At 40.2% G+C, this 23861-nt stretch overlaps 1 protein-coding gene across 2 annotated transcripts in view; it reads left to right on the forward strand.

The window, feature by feature from the left end:
- The window catches only part of macrod2 (mono-ADP ribosylhydrolase 2), a 392696-nt gene that overhangs the window by 308136 nt on the left and 60699 nt on the right, over window positions 1-23861 (forward strand). For both annotated transcript variants that reach the window (XM_035663177.1, XM_035663179.1), the window contains exon 8: window positions 2327-2400. In XM_035663177.1, coding sequence (XP_035519070.1) covers window positions 2327-2400 — 74 coding nt within the window. The remainder of the gene's footprint in view (window positions 1-2326; window positions 2401-23861) is intronic.

Raw genomic sequence — 23861 nt, forward strand, 5'->3', positions numbered from 1 at the left:
ACCCCTTTTTCCTGCCTTCCATTTCACGCTCCTTCTGTCATCTTTTTTCTAACGTTTGTTTACGTCATTCTACTTTCCTGTTATCTTTTTCACTGGTCCTATAGCTCACCTCTTTTCACCTCTCTTTCTTTCCTTTTCAGTTCTGCTATGATTAATAGGTATAGCTCTCAAATCAATAGAGCATTTGTAGAAACTCCACACTGAATAGATTAAATGTACTCTTTGCCATCCACCCACTGATGGTGACCAGAATGACCACAATGTCCCAATATTATGATTAAGACCTGTTTTCAGCTTTAAATTAAATCTTCATCTCTCTTGAGGTGACATAGTGAGAATGTAAAAGTGGCTGCATATTTCTTACTTCTTTACTGATTTATTTCACTTTTTTTTTTATATGCTTACTTCTCTGACACCTCTCCCGTTGAGTGTGCTCTTCCTAAACAGCTGGTCCTATCTCCGTAGATCTATTTTTCTCAGCTTTCTCGTCTTCCGCACATCTGTTTGCCTATGTTACTTGATGTGTGAGTTGGAGTGTCAGTACACCTGCATATGTGTGGAAACAGATTTCAAAAAGGAAGCATCACCAGACAAAGTGATATCAAGGAAAAGGTTAAGTGTATTTGGGAGACAGTTGGGTGACCTGCAAACTGATTTGGCATGCTGGATTAGGTTCTGAGCACACAGCTCTGGGGGCAGCTTCGGAAGGGCAGGAGCTGTGAACGGGGCCATGCACTGTCTGCAGACTGTGCCTAACAGAGCCATAGTAGCAGCCTGGCTGTCACTGTTGGTCGGTATGCAGCTCACATCTCCACCCAGGACTTGAACAGGGGCTCAACTAGGGGTCAGCAGCACTTCAGCCCCTCTTCTCTCTCGTCAGCCAGGTTGAGAAGGCGGAGGAGAAGAAAAACAGAAAGAAAGAGAGACATCTACAGTAGTCAGATAGGTGAGAGTGGGGGGGGTACTACATACAGTATATCTCGGCTGTCAAGGCAGTTGATTTACAGCATTTACAGAGTAGTTATTGAGAGGCTTTGACACCAGGTGGTCTGAGTGAAAGATGAGAGAAATCAGGAAATATAAGGCTGGATCTTTGTGGCTTTTCATTTTTCTTTACATCCGACTTAAAGGGTAGAGGTTGCTGCAGTACTTGTAAGCCTGTTTCATAGGTCACAGAATGTTATAGTTGTGACAATGACCCCGGAAAAGAAAAATATTTGAGAATGTGACCCATGCAATAACCAACAGGTTACAACTGTGGCATGGCCCTTGTATCAGTTGATGTGGTTTGAAATTGAGGTCTTGACCTCTGTTGTTAGAAGAAGACAGTGTCTGCTGCAACCTGTGGTCCCTTATGGAGGTGAGGGGTAATAATATGGAAGAGTGTCTAGTTTTAAATTGTGAGCCTGGTCACTCAGAACTGAAAAAATGGCCCAAAATGGTTTGTTGATTCTTCTGGTCTTAACTTTGCATTGGGCATACAGTGTTAAGGCTGTGTAAGGAAACCTCAGACCAGCTCTTGGATTTGTACAAAGGCTTTAGATTGAAAAGTTTTAATCAAGTTTTGTGAAAGGCACAGAAGACCAAACTCAAATATAATTACTTTGAAATGAAGACAACGGGAACACTCTGTGACTGAGTAGCAGATTGTTAGCGCATTTAGTAATGGAATATATACTCTTCAACTGTAGCAATGCTAGCCCAAGGGCCTTTGTAGTCAATAGCTCACTCTGTGTGAGCAGAGTTTTCCCTTAGCTGGCCTTTTTAAAAATGAATCAAACTGCAATCTGTGTGTTTGCAATTAATACATTGTGTTAACACAGTTTTAGGATTCCTGAGCGTGCACAACTGTTGTGATTAATATTGTAATTAGCCTTATTGCTTCTTAGCCACAAAAGTTTTTCTACATGTTCTTTCTGGCAAACTGATAAATAGGGAGGTGTTAATGATCCCACATATAAATGTAATGTCACGCATAAAGACAAAACACTGATCAGTTCTACTTGAGGTGGCAATTGTGGTGTGATTACAGATGCATATGTAGTTTTTACTTACACTTTGTACCCCCAAAATATGTCTGTAAGTGTATGTGTTTTCCCATCACTGTGCATCTGGTAACACACATCTACAGCAGTAGTTTATCAGACAGCTGGTCTCATCTACCAGAGACAAGCAGCTTGTGCTGCTTTCCATTTATTTAGGAGAAATGCTGTTACCTGTGGAGATATCGGTTTGTCTGTCTGTTTGCCTGTCTGTTTTTGTATCCCTCATGCAACTGCATGCTGTATACAACTGGTATTGACACTGTTTTTTTTCTCTCCTATAGGCTTTCCCAATGAGCCTGCAGCTGAAATCGCTCTGAATACAGTAAAAAACTGGATCGAAGAGAATCCTGATAAGGTAGGACATGCCAGGATAACGCATATTTAAAAAATAGCTGTCGATCTGAAGTGTGTCGGCACTTTCTATTTCATGCTTTTGTTGATTTACTGTGAATTGAGATGATTGGACCAACGCAAAAACACAGATCACTAATTCTCATGCGTCTCTGTATCAGACAGACATCTTATCCACCTTCCTCGCTTGATCAGCCCTTTAGTTTGTGGTCTGCATGCATATCAAATTAAACGCCAGTCTGAGACTAATCAGGGCTTAAATGGTCTGTTGACTTTTTAATTGGTCTATGCTAGGGAGAGCTATTAAACCCAGAAGAACATAAACACACCGGATGAAATCATCTGAATTTTAAATTTTTGTATCATATATATTATAAGTATTCCTTTCAAGGACAGAAGACTCAAATACTCATTCATGATCTGATCCATCGTACCAATACAATTTATTTAGTAGAAAAACATACATAAACACAGTCATATTGAAAGCACAAGGAATGGTAGGCTATAATTTGACAGGTGATCATCTTCAATTTTAGTTATTAGGTTAGAAGCAAAATAGTCATCATTTGAAATGACCATCACAAAGATACATAATATATCCATCTTCCCTGGGGGAAACTAAAATGGATGTAGACATCTTAATTTCAAAGCCACTTTTTCTGATGATTGAGCTGTGTGCTACTGCAAAGGTCTTCACCACAGAGAAGCCACATTAATGTCTTATTATCCAGCGAGGAAAAATAATACTGATTTGCTAGTTTACAAGTTTATTTCTGTTTGGCCTTGGCGTCAGATTGGAACTGATTATCGAGTATTACTCTGAAACTGTTAAAAGTATGTATTTCTTGTGCTTGACCCAATACCTCTATATACATAACCAGGTCAAACTCCATGTTGTGAAATGGCCAAATTAAAGCTAGGACTAATTTAAATACACACATTTATGAGTTAGTTGCACACAGCACGTTATTTTATGTGATGTGAATTAAAAATGATATTTATCACCCAAATATATTTTCATTAAAAGTATGTGATGATAGAATTGTGTCCAGTTGTCAGGAGGCTGTACAGAACATTTATCAGTTTGTGAGTCACTGAGTGATGGTAACCTTCGGGGGTCATCTCTGTTTACTGTGGTACTGTTTATATCTGTCACTGTGGATTGAGGTGTTTTATAAAGCTCACAGCTTGATGTGCTACAACATCCCTCAGCTGGTGTTATGGATGTTGTGAACAGGCAGCCAAATGATTCTGAGCTGCCAGATTACTTTGCAGTTGATGTGCTATGTTTGCGGCACTTCTTCTCTGCTTGATGATTGCTGTAACATGTACTTGGGGAATCCATCTGGCAACACTGGCGTAAATAAGGTTTTATATAGCTTATTGCTGACTGTAAATAACGAGCCAATGTGCAAAGCTGACTTATGTGGTTGTGTTGTCCCACATCCAGGATTGCTACTTGCCGTATGGAGGCTTCACTGTTGCACATAACATGGACAATTTTGTGATGCATTGACTGATATCTATCTCTGGTGTGGGTAGATCAAGTGGAAAATATTACAATTCATGAAGAGAGGGTGTAGATGTCTACGGAGGCTTCCCTGAACAGTGTTTGGCAAAGCTCCACAAGCACAAGCCGTGGTTCCTCAACTCTAACTAGACCAAGAGTGAGTAAGCTTTTAACGAGATCAGAGAGAATAAAGTGATACATTTTACCCAGAAGCACATCAGATTTTCCCTTACATTGGAAAGTCTTCCAATCAAACCACAGAAACAACATGCACTGGAGCAGGAGGTCTTCCCTCCAATTTCAATTTGTTCATGATTACTTGGTGTTTAGTCTGGCTGCCTCCCAAAGCAGATTTTTAAAAAGGATACATATACATCCTTTTTTCAAATAATTATGCAAGCTTAGTTTTTACTATAGAGAATATATGCAAAATTTTATTAAATGTCGGAATAAATGAAATTTCATAATGCCTGAAGGATGTCATTCCTGTTAGCTGTGTTAGCAGTTTGTTGCACATTAAATATGAATGCCCCCTGCTTTGTTTGATATACTTAGAAATGAAATTGATCACTACAGCATTTACTAGATTAACACACCTAGTGTCAGTCTGATTGATAACTGACATCATTCTGTTTCAAGCTTTGTGTCAACTCATAAGAAAATGATAAGCTGACAGTTGTTTACTGCATGTCTTATATAGAGCCCACAGTCAAGAAATACATTGTGAATAAAAGCCTTGAATGTACTTGGCAGTATCGAGCAGGTTGTTGTACATATTGTTGTTTTATTCATTTTCTCAATCTCTCCTCAAAGGCAGCCACAACATGATGAGATGTTGTGTGCTATACCATCAAAAGGCTCACGAAAGTTCAGGATTGCTCCAGTAGCTCATATCAAAGATTGCACACAGCTTTCCAGAGATCGAGCATGAATGAAGGGTTTGAATTCCAGTTTATCATGCGTGAAACAATAGGACTAGATTGCTCGGCTTGCTCACCTCCAGCTTTGTGCACACGGCCCTGAGGATCCTGTGTTGTGGGCGTCCACAGAGACGAGTCATTTCAGGGCCATGATAAGGGCTGTGCTTTGGGGAAGATACTGCGTTATTGTGCCTGAATTTCAGTACAATGGGCTGGCTGAGGATCTAACACACTGGGGTGGCACAGTACAGACCACAGCCCACCACCACAACCCCCTCCACGGACACACACACTTTGACTTGATAGTATGTCTAACTGTTGTTAGATGTGTGTGCATGTGTGTTACCCACTGTAGTGGTGGAAATTAACTAATTTACCAATACCAGTACAGTACTTTACTTCAGTATTTTCATTTCCTGCTACTTTCTACATTTCAGGCAAATACAGGCTTTATACTCCACCACATTTATTCGATAACTCCTTACTCTGCAGATTCAGATTTACAATACATAATCAATTAGGCAATCAAATAACCATGATGCATTAATATAGGTTAGACTTTATTGATCCCCAGGGCAAAATTCACAAGCTACTCATCAGTATATAACGTAATTAAAATGAGCCCTGCCTTTACCAGCTGCCACATTACAGTGATGTATACATGAATGCATCAGTACATATATGTTTTAATTAAACAGTTGGATTCCTCTGGTTGCACCAGTTCTAAGTCACCAGCTGAGGCAACCCACCAGGCCCATAATGCATTATTCTGAAACAGGCCATTCTGCATAATGAGTACTTTTACTGTTGGTAATTAAATATATATTTGATGGTCTGAACTTTTACTTAAGCAGTAGTAGGAATGAAGGGCTTTTACTTTTAACAGAGTATTTATACACTGTGGCATTGCTACTTTTATTTTCAGTTTAACAAGAAACGTAGTACTTCTTCCGACCACTTGGTTATCCAGTTGAGATACATGTGAAATCTTGGGTGGCACTAACAACTACAACGTGGACTGTAATTGTCCACTGATTGAAATGTGCACACAGAGGGTGCTGATGTCTGAGGACACTATTACAGTCAATAGCAAAGGAAGTGTGTGTGTGTGTGTGTGTGTGTTGTTGTGTGTGTGTGTGTTGTGTTGTGTGTGTGTGTGTGTTGGGGGGAGTGGACAGAATAAAAAAAAAAAGAGGACACTCTGTGATTGATTAGCAGTGAGTTTATCTCCCAGGCCAGCACACTGTAGCCCTGATGCACTCAACAGCGCACAAAAGGCCCCAATGCCAGCGTGAAATTCACTCTTAAAAGCACCTAGACTTCCATTGTGGAAGAATAAACAGCCTTGCCGTGGTCAGGAAGAGCAGATCCTTTAATCTAGAGAGACTTGAGTGCAGGAATGATCCCTTAGATCACAATAGATGAAAGAATAAGGGAGGTCAGCCTCTACTTCCCTGTATCCACACGAATAAATGAAATAGAATATGTGGGTATGTGTAAACAACAGACCAGAAGGCTCTAATCTCTTCAAAAATGCATAAGGGGTTGCAGACGTAGAGGCAGTGACAACTCAACACAAGCAGTTCTCCATATGGTATTGGAGCAGTTTCCTCCTGCTCTCAGCACACACACCCCTCCACTCATATGGCTTTGGTTTATTTCTCATTTTCAGATCTAATTTGGTTTAATTCAGGCTTACATAGGTTTAATCTGCAGATGAAAAATGTGGTCTGACACTTTATTTGGCTGCCACGGATGTGCTCTGGATGGCCAAGCTTTTTAATGAAGCTTTTCAAGAGCCCAGCATTACTGACACAGTCTGAACACTTGAGACAGATCGGTAGTCTGTAATAAGCTCTGCTGCGCTGTGCTGCTCAGGACAAAATTGATGTGTAGAGATTTCACCTTTCAACATCACTCCGGCTTGGGCTTTAGTATGAAGCACTGCACTGTGCCGATGACGCTCCCAAAACAGGTGTTTACATCCCTTTCCCCTTTTCTGTGAATGATCTGTTTACCTTAGTAGCATTTGTCATTTAAGACACCTGATAATAAATTCCATTTCAAGCCAGGGCTCGAGACTTAACAGTGATTTGTGACAAATGTCAAGTGCCTATTAGGGATTAATACAGTATGGTGTATGTTTTGTATGATTGTGTTTTTCTGTGTGAATGGATATCAGTTTAGGAGGCTGTCTGGGTTTTGGCAGATGGAGCTATAACATGACAATACTGTGGCATTCATTGTCATTCAGCTAAATAAGATGGATGGTTGCCGTTATCATAGGCTATATTGTGCTGTTCACCTTTAGAAAATGTGAATTACATTTTTGAGTATTATGGCCAGCTTTATTTAACAGGCATGGAAAGCAGACAAACCACATATGTATGTGCTCCCCACGCTTGTTTATCACCCACCATACATGGTGGTTAAAATGATGATGAATTACCTCAGAGAGTACAAAGAGAACACAGAGTCACAGTCTCATTCCTTTTTCAAGCTAGCCTCTGTTCCATTAGCCTCATCCAGACAGTGTATTTTCTTTAGAAGGTTTTTTTCAAGAGTCTTTCTAAAAGGGTGAAACATGATAATGCATGTTAAAATGTTATCTTCTAGTGTAAGTAGTTAACAGTTGAGCATCTCCTCATTATAACCAAAATAAAAGTGATTTTGGTATTTTATTAGTATGTATGCAAACAGCCCTCATGTTTCCTCATATCTGAGGTCTGAAGTTCTAACATTTATATATTTATTTATTTTATATATTTAGACAAAATATATAAATCCCCATCAGCTGGGGCCTAAGACTCGTGCTTGATTCAACTTTATTATAAAATAATTTGATTTACTGCATATTCGATTGCATTGCAACTTAAACTCTTTACTTGAATCAATGGCTGCAAAATGTAATAAACTATTACTACTATTCCAATTGAGGCATTTTCCCCAGCTCTCAAGGACAGAGCTGTCTTATTTTTACTAAATCTGGGACCAGAACTTGGACTACATGGGCACTGAGAAGGCCAAAAGACTGATTTTCAGACTGACGGATGTTGCATAGTGAAATTATCAGAATAAACTATTTCATCTAGTGTATGTTCTTGGCAAAACTGGCACCCCATGTACAAGGGGAGTCCTTGCTGCAGCGGCCATGGGTTTGAGTTCGACCTATGGCCCTTTGCTGCATGTCATCCTCTAACTCTCCCCCTTCCTTGTCTATCTTGAGCTGTCCATCAATATAGGCAAAAGTCTCCCCAAAAAAAGAAGACAAAGAAAAACAGAAAGATATTCACATTTAAGAAGCAAGAAATTATCAAAATTATCAGAATAGTTGTTGATTAATTAACTAATTATTTCACTTTGAGGGACTTGGACAGTGAACCTATATGTTTTAGAGATAAATCATGTAACTCTGCCTGTTCAGTCTATTGAAGCTTCTTCCTTCCTTGCAAATCATTTTATTATTAGTAGTGCTATTGTTTTTCTAATGTACATTTATATAGTTCCTTTTTCCCTTCCTGTTTTTTTCAAGGTTCAATAAAATAAAATAAATCTGACAAAAAAGTCAGTGGTTTATCTTTGTCTAAAATGTCAATGTGTGTAAATGTTACACACAGTAGTAGACCCATTTAGATTAGAGTATGGACTGAAAACCTCAGTAAGTTCAGCTTGGTGATGAAAGAAGCCCTTCACTTTGAGAACTGAAAGCTACTGGAACAGAAGCTAACCCTAAGTGGGGCGGTACTTTCGTTCTCTGTTGCTGCATTACCCCTTCATGGTGCTTTTATTGTGTAGTATCCAGTGAAAAGACTTTGCCAAGTGTCGCATCTGCAGCAGAGAGAGAGGCACAAATTTGCTCGGCGCATGCCTCGAGGATGCTGATGTGCCGCTGATGGTTTGTGCAACTGGCATGGTGTTCAAAGCCAGCACTGGGCTTTTGAAGTCAGTGTCTAGCCTCTTTGAATCGTTTGCTGTGACTGAGAGCATCAGGGAGCTATGGCCTGATCAGGAGCTGAGAGCATGACTAAACACTCGACTCTGCATCCACATACTGTACTGTCTCGTGTGGATGGAGACGCACAGTTCGACCTGAGAGAGCTGTATTCTCTCTTCAGTCTCTCTATCGAACACTTGGAGATTTGGCTATAGAAATCCTTTAGAGAGAGTGTGTGAATGCCTTATTAGTTTTCTCTGTCAGAGAATTACTTTTCTGGCACCAGCGTTAATGCATGCCATGTAGTCTAATACATTAGTGGCAGCCATTTGGCCCAAGGCAGTAGAATGGGGATTTTATGGCTTTTATGATCTGAGGATTTTATTATCTGGCTCACTCTGGATAATATGATGTGTGCTCTTTGATTCCCCTGACCTCAGGTTGGTGTCATTAAATACTACTAGTTTTAGTGTTTAAATAGATTTAAGATGATATGGATCCAATTTCTGAATTGACACTAGTGGAAGTTATTCCTTAAATGTTTTACTTTTCACACTTTGTTATCTGCAGAGGGAAAAGCAGTTTTGATTAAGCGCTCATGCTGTCAAAGATAAAAAAAAGTTTATCATGAGCAGCAAATGCTACAGTATTTTCAGTGTTTATCTGAATGGTTTGATTGAGCCCTTGCCTTCAGAGAGAAATCCTCTCTGCACGAATGGGGATTAAGCCTATCATCTCTCTATCTTGTCCAAAGACCAAGGTGTTGCTTGACTCCTGGTAATTGCAGAATGATCACCTTATTCTCTGATATAAGGTGACTTTTAGTTTCAGTTGAATATTCTGTTAATGCTCTGTCCCTACTTACAATGACAAGAATTAGTAAAGGAATAAATAAAACTTACATCTCTCTCTCCCTCTCAGAAATAAGTAAATAATTGAAAAGCTGTTTGTGATAACAAGTTAGAGTACTGAAATAAAGCTTTCATTGTAATCACTATGGTTGTTATTGAGGATTAGAGAGCCAACTAAAAAGTAACAAGCACTATAAGAAATATCAGGTATGCATAATTTCTCTATATGGGTAATACAGATCATTGTTTCTTGTTTGAGACAAAGTAAAACTCCTTTGTTTTGTGGTGAGAAAGATCTTAATGTTTAGTTCTTCGGGACTGATATCTCCTCCATCTCGAGGTGCTCTTGTACGCCAGTCCACCAATAAATGCAGCCCACTTCACTCTAACACATGAAAACTGAGATATAATGCCCTCTGAGTTCAGCTCTCTCCGTTCTTGCAGATACTGTAGTCCCACCTCCATGCTTACTGTGCTGGAACAAGCTATCTTAATGACATGCTAATTGATTTAGTGTAGCACAGATAGCGGTAGGCTGGCACACCGTGATAACGCAAGAGTGGGTCGAGCTATTGGTTCAGAAGAGGACAGGAGACTCATCAAACTCCAACTAGCTCATTCACTCCATTTGAACACAATTTTACACTGCAGTACCCCACGCTGAAGCATGGAGACCTTTACTGTGGAGGTGTTTTGTGTGTGTGTGTGTGTGTGTGTGTGTGTGTGTGGTGTGTGTGGGTGTGTGTATGTGTGTGTTTAGTGTATGCTCTTGTCAGTATGGTACATGACCCGGTAAGCTAACTTTAAGACTGCCGCAAGTTCAAACAACACACAAAATCTCTGCTGTATTGACACAACAATGGTCATTACAGCCATTAATTATATTGTCTATCTATGTCCTGCAGAAACAGATAGTGGATGAAACATTATGACCACTCATGTCCTCTCACTGTGCTGATATTAAGCCATAAAGTCAGTGACACACAAATAACCTTGGTTAGCATTGCCTGTGTAATGAACTGTGTATTGAAAGGTACAGCAAAAGGAAAGTGTATACAGTGGTTTGTGGAGTTAATATATACAGTTATATAACTTGAAATTTAAGAAGTTACAATAGGCTGCAAATGTTGGTACATAGAGTAGTAACATTTTATTCTCGGCAACTGTAAAGCCCTAAAAAAGGCTATGGCCTTTAGCAGGGCAAGTTCTGCTAAATTATGCAAATTTATGGGAAGACACAAGTGTTTACCTTGCATTCATTCCGTAAGCGAACAACATAATTACCAAATGACCTGTTCATTTAATGTACAGCTTAGTGACCACAAAAAAAAATGGTCAAGCTTGTTAATTAAATAGTTTGCTACAGCATAACTCTTTACAGTCATCAGATTCTCATTATTTCTTCTCGTCTTCTCCTGGCCAGTGTTTTACTACTACCACAAACAAAACTTCTGTCTGGCACGGGCAAAAGGAATGAGAGGTAGAAGTCCCAGCATTTTAATTATCTAGAGGTTTAATTTGAAAAGTAACAGGAGGAAATGTTTAAAAAATAAAGCAGAAGATTGGTTGCATCCACTATTTGGGCAGCATACTGTACAGAGCAATGTACTGTAACATTACCTAAGCAGCAACAAAATGCTTGACCTTCCTGTACAAATATTTGTAGCTGCATGAGTTCAGTACTCATACAGCTACAAATATTTGTAGCTGCATGAGTTCAGTACTCATACAGTGGCAGCTTTTTGCACCATTCACAGTTGGTCATTATCAGCCGCCCCATCAACAAACTTGCTTACAGTGTGAATATTTGGCTACAGGCTAGAGTGTGTCTGTTTCTGTATGTGTAGCACATATGCAGGACTTTCCGGTGCTACCGATGCTGAAGGGTTGAGGCTCGGTTCAGGGAGGAGGGGTGGAGACCACCGCGGTGATTACTTTAGCTGTTGCTGTGTGATTGCACGGTCTCTGGCATGTGATTAGGGGGAATGGGCCGTATCTCTCACCATCTCAAAGGGGGATCAAATCAGCCTCAAAGCCTGGCTTCAGGCGGTGGTGCATTTGAAAGTCAATGTTTTATTTCTAAGCATAAATTACTTGATCAGGGCATTTTTTTGCCCAAGGTTGTATTCAGAAGTAAGGGTTGCCACAGTTAGATGGGTGAAAGAGGCTCTAGTGTTTGCATATGTCATGTCGCACATGTCCCTGTCAGTTTTTATTTCTGCATGGATTTAAAAAACTAGCCAGAATTACCAACACACAAAAATTGTACGTATGCTCTTAGTGACGTCTTGCCTTTCCCTTGAAATTCTATTCATAAGCTATCAAACATTGTCTTTGTACAAACCAGCAGTATACTGAAAGCTATTCAAGATGAAATGAAGATGCTCATATTTCCACTGATGCTCAATTGATTCGGTGAACCTTAAAAGGGTGTAAATGCTCTTCAAAGTTGTGTTAAAGGTTGAAGCGGTGGTTCAGTTCAAGTCATGCTGAGTTCTGAAGAGCTAATCCCCCATGCAGTTTGCCTTTTTGAATTGAGCTTTCTGTTGAGCTGCAGAAAAAGAGATGTTTAAAGCTGTGGGCCAGTGTGTGTCATTACCAGGTATGATTATGGCCAGATATAAGCAAGATTATTCTTGCAGCCTTCGCCTTTTCTCCCCTATGTCTAGCAAGCCTTTAAATTATGTCATTGTTCGACTATTACCTTTACTGATGAATGATCTTCACAGTGCTGATTGACAAGGACGTCTGTCTCTGTGGGACACAGCCAGCAAGGCTACCACAGTAGGAGTGGTACATGTTGTAACTCAACAGGGCTTGGGAGATAAGGATGGGCACTGAGGTCAGCTACGTGGTAGAGGAGGGTGATGGATAAAACAGGAGGCACTCGCTGTGTGGAAGCTGTAAGGCTAGAATTTGGATAGCAGACGCTTTAGTGTATAACACCTCTACTCACTATTCTCTTTGTCTAACCTTGTGTCCTCTTAGTCAATGAAAAAAAGAAAGCCACGTCGTTACAGCCTGACTCATGCTATCACCTGCTGGATGAAAAGTTTTTTGATCCTTTTCATCTCTGTGAATTGTAATATTAACTGCACATAGCTCAGGTTGGTGAAGCTATAGGCAGGAGTGACAAAGCCTAGAGACAACCAAGTGTGTTTACGCCACATTATTATGCAAATGCAAAAATAATTAAGCAAAGCAGCTTACTTTTTCTGATGTTTATAGCGGCTGTGTATGTTAACAATGTGACCCAAGCTTGAACCTTCGTCAGAGCTGTCTCCTCTTTGGCTTGTGCAACATTCCTGGACCGGACACTATCTGCTGGCCTGCTGTATCCCCAGGCTGTCTGAAGTAATCAAAGGAGGGCAGCATTAATTGCTTGACCCTGGCAGGAAGCCAGGTGGTCTGGGATGGGTCATCACCTGCCCAGGGGAAAGGTCACCCCTCATCCTCTCATCCACTCATTGTCCATCCTCTCCTTCTCTCTTTCCCTTCACCTTCTGCCACGACCAGGCACCAGGAAGTTATGAACTATTCTCTCAAGGGGTTCTGCAAAGTCACCCCAGCCAAATGCCCATCTTATTTTCCAAGCAGCAATGTATCTAACCTCAAAGAGTAATAACATTCCATTTGAAATAATAGCTGGCATTGGAATTGGGCCCGCCCGCTTTCCATAAACCTATTTCAGACAATGGTCCCATTCCTATTACACAATGTCTGTCTCTATACCCCGGCATAAACATCTTAGAAGGTGCTGTTCCAGGAAGGGCAGGGGTTTGTCTGACTTATGGCTGATACATTCATCAAGCTCGTGCCAAGCCAATATCACACTGTCAGAAGGGAGCATGTGGCATTCTATCACCATGAGAGGCTGTGACAGAACAAGTCCTTTTCCATTACACTCTCTCAGGGCAATCTCTGATATTGCCTCTCTGCTCCTCCGTAATGCTGTTTATTTCAGTTGTTTGCACTGGTGGATTCCATATTGCTGGGTTTCCCTCTTTGGACCTTAATCAGTGTGAACCTAACCGAATTTGGGTATTACTATGTCAGTAATGTATTGAATTGAGTGTGGAGCTGCTCCCTTCATTTTTTCTAAGGAACCGTGAGCCCTACCTATGTTACCTATTTATTGTTAAGCCTATATTTCAGTGTGAAATATCTGAATGGGGTAATAAACCGTATTTCAATTTGAAATCGATAAACAAGTCTACATAAATCCTGTATACTTACCTGCTTTCTCATTTCAGGCAGACTGCAGTGCAGGCCTCAAGGTTCTTCGATCTGTAACTGCCTAAATTACTCTTTCTCATTTAATAGGCTGACAAAGGTTTCTTCCTCCTTACCCCAGACATATTAAAGAGAGCATTTGACGCAGCCAGCCTCTCCTATCACTCTGTATTCCCTGTGTTTCCTATTTTTCTATTCAGTAGAGGCTGTTAAGAAGCTGTCGTCCAGTAGAGTGGTTCCTAGTATGCTCCTGTGTTCTCCTCGCCTGGAGCACTGAATAACTATTTATGTGCTGAACGTTGACAGTACACAAGAGTCTGTCCCTGCTCAACCAGCATAGCTAAAGCAGTGTTGCTATCAAGTTTTACTTGTCGTCTGCTTTTGTGACTTCGTCTTGGCTAAACAAAAGGTTGACCGGAGTGTGGTTGGAGTAATGTGTATGAAAACTGTATACTTATCAGAGGCTGTGGCTTGCAGAAACTACACAATGAAGACAAAAAATATCTGCTTGATACACCCTCGTCTTTCTCCCAATTCCTTTTCTAAGCTTGGACAATCTTTAAATCTGACGTCTGTTACCAGCTTGTTTTCTCAACTGAAGCAAATCAATGGGATTTGTGCTTATTTTTTAATCACTGTTAACAGTCTCTCCTGAGTTCTGAAATGAAAATGTACCCCTTCATGAAGTCATCAGATTAGATTTATTCACAGTTATGGGATAAAAAGCACTCTCACTGTGTAATGTGAACACCACAGATAGAGTTTTTCATAAAAGCTTTGATGGACATCAAATCTAATCTGAAGAATACAGAGCCAAAGAATTCTGGCAAATCTGGTACGATTTTCTGCCTTTGATGCACAGTAATTCTGCTTTCTCATCTGAAGAGGGCAAACCTCAAACTGAGCAGACAGGATTTTCTCAAAGAATGAGGTTATATTGCAGACATTCGTTCTCCAATGGGAACTATTGATTATCTCACATGTCTGTCTAGCTATGGGAGTTTTCAGCACTTTCACGCTAGAGTTTTCAGAGTTTGTCCTTACTTGCAAAACCCAGAAAATGTATGTTGTAAGTTGAAGGTCGAATTAATTTTCCTTATCGTCATACATTTTGGAAATGTCACAAAAAATTATGTAAATGAGATTAATTCCCCTCAGCTGCATTAAAGCCTTTTAATGCAGGTCTTTTAAATATTATAAATCACAACCTTTGTGAAAGAGGCAGTCTTTGAAGAAAACATATTCTATTAATTGCATTGGGGAAGCTTTTAATGATGCTTGAATATGTATTCATTTAGATACGTCCCATCAGAATTCCAGATGACACTTTGTATCTACTGTGCATTGTGATTTTATTTTTAATTATGATCATGACTATAAATAATACCTCTTTACACAATTTTTGAAGAGTAGTCAAGGGGGTAAGGTAGAAAATTACATACTCTGTGATCATTGTTTTGCTGTAAATTGTTGGACTGATTGTGCTGCACTGCAGGACAAGAATAACAAGCTTTAGATAAAGTAGGTTCATCATGACGAACAAAGGCCAGTAAAATAAATGCTGCCAAAATCTGCCAAATGGGATAATGAGTTATCTTGGATATACTGATAATTATACTGATACTGAGAATTGAAATGATTAATTCATTAGTGGCTGTTGTACCCATAGACAGCAGGTAAAAACCTATTGTCAAGCTGCTATGCTGATACAGTAATACCAGGAGTTATCATAGAGTGATATCAATGTAGAGAAGTGTAATCTGCCATATGCCCAATGTAGTGAAGATCCTTGTCAACACCTGCGCTGTTGATTGTGAGCATCTTGGTCTAATGCCTTCTCAATGCAAAGTTGCGAAATACTTCATAAGCTTTAGTTTAGTCTGACTTCTGGCAGGGAGACTGAATGCAGCCTGAGCTGTAGTTCAAAGCCTAACAATTATTAAATATGCTGTCAGCTAGGCTCTCACGCTCACAGCCAAGCTCTTGGTCTGAAATGTTGTCCTGTATACCATATAACAAGAAGGGATGTAATGATGACAGACAGACTGTCTGAGCCATGACCTTCAGAATACACAGAGTACACTTGAGCTTGCTTCACTCTCCAAACACTGTTTTTAAAAGAGTTCTTCTCTCCGTCTGTGACACATCCTCTTTGCGTCTAGTATCCTCAGATGTTTTCATTGCAGGCTGTTTATGTAACGCTGGCTCCAGACTGTAGAGAAACAATTTACACAAGCCTTGTTTAAAGAAGTACAATGCAAAATAATTACCCACTTTTTGTCTGCCGCTGTCAAGGCAAACTTAATGACATTAAAGTATGAGCACTGCGTAGCTTCAACATAGGCACTTTTTATCCTCATCTGACAGACAGAGGGAGAGATCTTTGGAAGGCTTTGAGCTTTTTTGCCGTTTCAGTTCTCTCAACACAACCTGATAAGACCCCATTCATCCTCTCTCCCTTCATCAACCAGCCAGGGGTTGGACCATAACCAAGTTCAGCCTGTCACATCATCACTGAGGCTTCAGACGTGCCATTGTCTAAACATGCTGCTGACAGAGTGCTCAGTGGCAGCTCAAGGTCTGGCTTTAGCAGGGAGATGATTTCTCAATGTAGCTAACAAAGACATCTTTCGCGGTAAAATATGTTAACTATGGCCCGCGCCTGCATGTACAGTACATGCGTGTGTATGTGCCTGTTTGTGTGCCTCTGCTTGTTTATGGTTTATGTAATGTATAGCAGGATACCCCTGCATTACATTATATGTCTTTTGTCTATCTCCATTTGCAATAGGAGTCGATTCTAAATTAGTTCAAGCTAGCGTAGCATCATTTTGAGTCATACAAATAATCATTTTTTTCTGGGTGCATGCTGTGCCTTGTATTGTGGGCCTAAGAGGATTGCATCATCTGACAGCTTTGTGGTTTCTTCTGACGGAGTAGACTTATTTATGTCTCTCATCCTCTGTGCAGCTTCTCTGAAGGCCCATGCTACAAACCACAGAGACTGCACAGCACTTGACAGGGTATCACACTACAAAGCCCTCACACTCATATTTGACTGGCAGCAGCCAACCTCCAATTTCCGTGTTTGTGTCGCCATAAAATCTGGCTGTTAGCAGGTTCTAGACATGTTTAATGTAGAGAATTTATGGCTTATTTTGAGTCTGCAATAAGTGGGGACTAATGTTTCAGTCTGTGCCCCTTTAATTTAGTAGTTAATTTGGTTCTCCGGATCAGCATGGGACATTTGTCTTTAATTTGCTGCATCAGACTATAGTAAGTACAGTCACAAGGTATGGTTCTATGTATGTAGAATTCATTAAGTATTGCCTGATATAGGTATCAAAGTGTAATATTTCAGGCAAAGCATTTTTTTTTTTTTAACAACTGTTCCATAGTCCACTAATAACCGTGTCACAAAATGGCTCTAAGATGACACACTGAATTCGTCTCTCAGTCATACCTCAGTCTACCATTCATCTTGGGGTTGCAATTCCAGGAGGGGTTTGAGAAGAAAATTAAAAAGAAAATTAAAAGAATTTCAATTAAGTGATTTGCTGAATTGGAGGGAAAATGGCAGCGATGTGGAAAAGGCTTTTAATCTTGGTGAGCCACCTCTTGTTCCATTAAGCTCATATCCCCTGCTTATCTCACTAATCATTCCTCCCAATGCCAGCAGTCTTGGCGATTTTTAATGAACCCATTATGTCCTGATTCAGTCCACCAGGACTGGCAGGCACACCATACGCTCATGAAGTGGGCTGGAAACAATCAAAGTACAATCAGGCCCTCGTGATGATGCTACAGTCCAGTTAGACACAGAGAAAAATTGCTCACAAAATGCTCAATGTGGCTTTTGGGAGGTCAAAAAGCCTGCAGCCAGGACAGAAACATAACTACTCTGCTAAGAAATCTCTAAAGAGTTTCTCTACCTGTGAGAGTAGGCATGGCCTCAGAGTCATTATAATGTTGTTACTGGAAGATTGTCAGAGAGGGATTGGTTAATCATTTGTATGAGTGAATAAGACATGACTGTCGAGAAGTCCATCTAAAGTTAGTCTTAAGTGCTAGCCTGCTTCTAACTGTATAACCATAGTTTAGTGTCTCCAACATTAACAGAACAGAGGTAAATAACAGGTCTGATGGACAGAAAGGAAAAAGAGTAGCCGCTGTTGCTATTTGTCAAGAGAAAGTGTTTGATTTATGAACACAAATTAGTACTGTATTGTAAATGTTGATGATGTAGGCAATTTGTTTATATGGTTACAAAATGCTTTTATGTTTAGTGATGACATCAAAGACTCCACCCTCTGTCAGTTTACTGTACTAGTCATTTTCTGCTTCCCCACCTCTGTGCACAGTCTGATCTCCTGTTCTGATCTTGAGCTCTGTGCTGCTGGGTTGGCCAGCACACTTCAGCCTTACTGCCTGCAGTGAAAAGCTAAATACAATCTTTGTTTTATTCATACTCCTGTCTCCGCAGACAGCCTGTGTGTGTGAGTTTTCTTTGTTGCATGTTGTGGTTTGGATGTGCATTCAACATGTTTGATTCCCTCCTCTGATTTTAATAGATAAGTACAGCAAACTTCAAAAGACTTGAGATGATGCACACTGTCTTGCCAGCACAAGCTAGGACGCACAGCCGCTCTTTTTTGGTTTCAGGGCTCAGTAATTAAGGAGTGTTTTATGAAAATAAAGGCTGTGTTTTATTCAGGTCACACAGGAAAAGATAAAGCAGTCTGTGTGATGACTCAAAGCAAGTGCTCTCACCTCATGAACTTTCTGCAGCTATTTTATTAACGAAGTGTGTATATGGATGTGTGCACACTATGCAGCCCCATATTCATTTATGGCTGCACTTCTACTAAAGCTGCCTTTAATTGTTTGTGTGTGTGTGTTTACTTTTGGTATGAGTGTAAACTGAACTAGACCAAAATTAAGTAGTGTACAAGTACCTTGTTCCATTTTATTTTAAGTTAATTAACTGAACTATGAATAGCTGATCAATCAATCGATATGCTTGTAATTAAGAAATTTTGGCCATGGCTGTCAAGAGAAATTGTAATTCACTTCCTGTTTATATTTCGGCCATGGCGCACTCCGGCTGCACCACATCCCTGAACTGATCTCACCCGTTCTAGACAATTCTTGTGATTCCACCAGAAGCACTGCAGTGTGTCCCAGAAGCGTCTCTCTGCTCTGCTCCACGGAGAATATGCGGCTGGTCTATTTTTGACAGAAGCTGCAACCCACCTGTGTCAAGCAGCACAGAGCAGATTGCACTGGCAGGAAGTCAAAGACAGAAACGGCATAGAGAATCTGATCAATTTTCAAAATAAATTACCCAGTGCAGACTCCGCATTGAATTTCATGCTACATCAAAAAAGTATAAAATAACAACAAACAGTTAAAAACCCGAGAAACCCTTTCACTACGTATGCTACTTACCCATGATAGAAGCACTAATATCAAGGAAAAAGGACAACGTTCTGAAGAGGCTCAGCTTCTGAAACGCTCTCGGTGGGATTTGAAGACATGTGGAGGACGGAGCCAAACCACGTCGCAGGTGTGACATCATAAAGCCACGCCCAGTGAACTACAATACTTTGTAGTGATAGTTTAATATGTTCTGTAGAACACTGTTATGAGGATTTTCAGATTAAAGCAGCAACAAGGAACTTAAACATTGATATTTAATTACTAAATTTACATTCTAGGGCAACAAAACTTTGTGCATCTATTAGTAAGCATCAACATGAAGTGTCCTTGTATGCAAAAATGCATTTAAAACATTTTAAGTCACTCAAAAGTGAGTGGATAGGTCTTCGAGTAACCCAGATTTTATCTTCTCACTTTCTAAGGTATAGTGCCAACTCATAGTCACTGTTCCACATGAACACCTCTTTTCCTCTTGAATAAAATGACTTGACACCACATTACATCGGAGAATTTATTTTTAGATTCAGAAATTATCCCTGATCATCTGCATTCGACAAGGGCATTACATTGCTGCAAATGTTTAAAAATAATGGTGCACACAGTGTTCCAGCATGTGCTGCAATAGAGTGGTTATTTGCTGTGTCACATATTAAAATTGATATGGTTTTCGAACTGTGATAAGACGTGGTGCTGTGCCTTTTGTCATTATTCACGCTTCCCAATCGATTCTCCACTATTCCATCCAATCGGGTAACTTGACTTTTATTCATAATTAAAGCTATCTAGATGCAAATCAGGGAAAGTCAGAGGGCATATTGTGATATATGCATATTAAGTCTTACCATCCAAGGATGCATTATTAAATACAAAGTAACAAAACATACACATGCCTACATACACACACATGCACTCAAAGCCCATTTACCTTCTTGTCAAGAGATCAAACAATCATAGTGCTGATTAAGACTTAATGTAAATTGCAAATGTTAATGTGATCACTTTTTTATGCTAATGTTCTATTTTTCTTCACCATCTCCATGCTAAGTAGTGTTCATTTAAACGTTCAGTCAGTAATTTTCTAGGTGTTTCTAGGGATTTACCTGTTCATCATACCACAGCACCATAATGGTAAATATTATTGGTGTTAAGTGTGTTTTTGTACCTTTCCTGCTTCCGGTAATGACAATGATTTTACCTCATCAACCCAAGTTCAGCTGTACTGATAAAAAGTTGCGGATTAAATTTGTCAATTGTAACATATAACAAATCGAAGAGACCTAAATGCACAATTACTAACCTAAACAATACTTTAATGCTTGTTTATTTCAAAATAAGGTAATCTAAATACAGCCTTTAATAACAAGCGGCTCTGAATTTGGCATTTTTGTTTAGCATATCTGAATATTTTCTTGAAACTCTTAAAGCTTTTAAACTGTCACTGGAAAAAAAGCAAAAGGAGCTGCAATATCAGCTTTAGCCATCTTTTAAATACTAATATGTAGGGGCTCAAACACAGCAGGTGTATGTATGAACAGACGTGAAGATGATTTTGGTTTCTTAGAAGACACAAAATGCACTTGCCTGTGTATGTGCCTGAGCTCATATCATTGGTTCAGAGATTTAAGATTGTACTGTGCACTGAAGAATGAGCAGAACCCACCGAGCATCCAAGTGTGATTGGCAAGTAATAACCCACTGTGCCAAATCATGCAGTTATGTCAATCCCAAATGTGATTGATTATTTTGACAAGTGCATCTTTTTCCCACCGTTGCACACCGAGGATTTTCAGCTTGCCTAATGGATAATAAGACACTTGCACCATGCTTTATGTTCCAGCCTTGAAACACCAGCTCCATTTCAGTGCATTTTTCACACGAGAGCATGTGCCTTTTAAGTTACATTACACCTTAAGAAGCGACCGATATATTGACGGGAGACTGTTTAAAGCAGTATTGAACTATGCATTCACATCATAGAAAAGTTAGGAGGATACTAATGATATTTTAAAACTTTGATTTGATAGTTTCATATTTTTATGCGAAAACTAATCTTGTAATGAAGAGAAAAGTAATTGATTTTCCTGCTCCTGGTCTAATAATGTAGTCTAGGGAACAGAAACCTGGAACCACTGAGACCTCTCCAGTGTTCACAGTCCAATATAGTCGCTGTGTTACCTGAATATGAGAGTTTATTGTGTGATCTGTATCTTCCTTAGTGTGGGGGTGTATGTGTGCGCACATCTCTTCTATTTTTATTTGTGTGTCTGCCTTATCAAGTGTTTACTGTCTGCTGTATCCATATTAATTTTTGGTAGCTGTTATTGCAGCACATTTGAGATTGAGTATGTGGCAGGAGAGAAGGTGCAGGAGGCAGTTTGTGTGTGTATGTGTGTGTGTGTGTGGCCCTCATATCAAGTTCTGTCTGCTCACAATGCACACATCATTAGAAGCATCCAAACAGCACAACATGAGTGCAGAAAAGTCAGTCATTAAGTGCGAGACATGAATGGATTAATGAGTAATTTTCCTTGCCATTGTGGTATTCTAATTATAGTGTTGGTTTGAAACCTGTCCTCACTCAAGACCCCTGCCTAGTCTGCTTCGGTGTGTGTGTGTGTGTGTGTGTGTGTGTGTGTGTGTGAGAGTGTGTGAGAGAGAGAGCTGCGTCAGTTACAGTATTTAGCTATGTTGTTTTTAAGATGCTAGAGGAGCTGATTGTAATGGACAACCACAGCGCTTTCTCTTCCCTGCCAGTGCTTGCAGCCCCTGTTGCTTTTGCTTGGCTTTTGTTAAATTTTTTACTTCACAATACTTTACACTACATTATACACACAGAGCCACGTTAACCACTCAGTTTATTTTCTTTACTACAATAAATAACTTTAGCATTTGTGTGTCCCATTTTTGGGCCACAGTCGGGGTTATGACACATGCACGTGCACTCATCCGCAGTTGACAGGGTAACAAGAATATACGCTCCAGCAGGCAGCAAATACAACGCTCTTCATTTTTTTCATTTTAAAGAAACACTGTGTGCTTGTTAAAGCTTGATTTCTGTCTACACAGTACTACATCAGTTTATTCACCACCCTGCAAAACTAGTGTGAAGAAATGTTCTAAGAGGTCTCTGACCTGAGATGAATTGCTATGAGGCCCTAAATTAACAAGGCAAAGGTTAATGTTATTGTAATTATCAGTGTGGAGTCTTATGGGAGATGATTTCCTCATCACTGAAGAGCCTGTGTGATCACATCTAATGCATTAGACTAATAATTTGATTCAAACGCTGCCTTTTCTTATACTTTATTAATACCAGTGCCATCCAGTTTGTCATTGCTATGCCTATTTCAGGGGTCAAAGAAGTCAATGGCCAATTCCAAATGGGAATTGAGTAATGACAGACACATCAACAAAGATGCACCAACATGCATGCAGAAGGGCCATGCTTATTTAACAGTGTCCCTGCAGCTTGTTGAGTCACACGTAATTATCATGCATGGTTTGTCTCATCAGGCCAAGGTGTCGAGGTGTTAAAATGGCCTTGGGTGAGTCACAGCAGTGAGGCTGAGACTTCCCATTTGCCCCAGGGGAGATAGCGAGGAACTAGAATTACTGTCCAACACAATACATCATCTTGTTATGTTTACCTATCACCCACAACCAGTGTGTATGGTTTAGGGACAAGGTAGCCTCACATTCAGGAGTATAATGGGATATTCTTGGACATATCTGCCACTGCAAAGAATTTATGGCAAGGAGTTCTTTTAAAAGTAGCTGTACGAGATAGAATTACACCTCGATATTTATTTGACAGTCTTTTGCCAAGCCAATCTTTTCTCTAGCAGGAACAATACCAGTGGTGCACATATATCAGTCTCGGGATAGGAGTATGACTGGCCCCTCTGGCACTGCTCTCTGTGCCACTGACTACAGCCAGATGGGCACTATGTGTTCGTCAGAGTTTCTGTGTCAGAGTGGTGCTGTCAGGGAGACTCACCCTGAGTGGATGACTCGCAGTGTGTTTGCCGCAGATGCCCTGACTGGTGCGTCCATCATCGCCTCCCCTCCCCGTGGGCAACTTAAAATGCAGAGTCTGCAGAAAAAAAGCACTGCTATGATCCAGAGCTCCAGACAGAAGCAGCTGTGATGAATGAGGCCTGGGGGCTCAGACCTCAGTAGTGACCAACACCAGAGACGTTGCTCTGGACCTGCCGCTGGGATTCTGGGAATGGGCCTAAAAATGTATGAAATGCATTTGTGTGAGTGTGTCTGTGTTTGTAAATTCAAATCAGGATGTAACTTATGTGTGACTGAGTGTCAGAAAATGAGCAGTAATGTTTGCTACTAGACCAACAATCCTATTAACAGGCGTCCCACCAAGCATCTATCAGTACAGTAGCTCGGAGCTGTTTCTGTTCAGCTAAATTATTGGTTGATGATTCCGTGGAGGTGGTACACTATAGTGAAAATAATCTCATACACTGTTTTAATTTGCATCACGCTGGGATTTGTCACTGTTACAGATGATGCTGTGTGAAACCACCAGAGTCTTGTTAGGTAGAGTTCTGTGAGGGCTGA

The sequence above is a fragment of the Morone saxatilis genome, unplaced genomic scaffold, assembly GCF_004916995.1.
Source record: "Morone saxatilis isolate NCDOM2014 unplaced genomic scaffold, NCSU_SB_2.0 Contig19, whole genome shotgun sequence".
NCBI classification, from domain to species: domain Eukaryota; kingdom Metazoa; phylum Chordata; class Actinopteri; family Moronidae; genus Morone; species Morone saxatilis.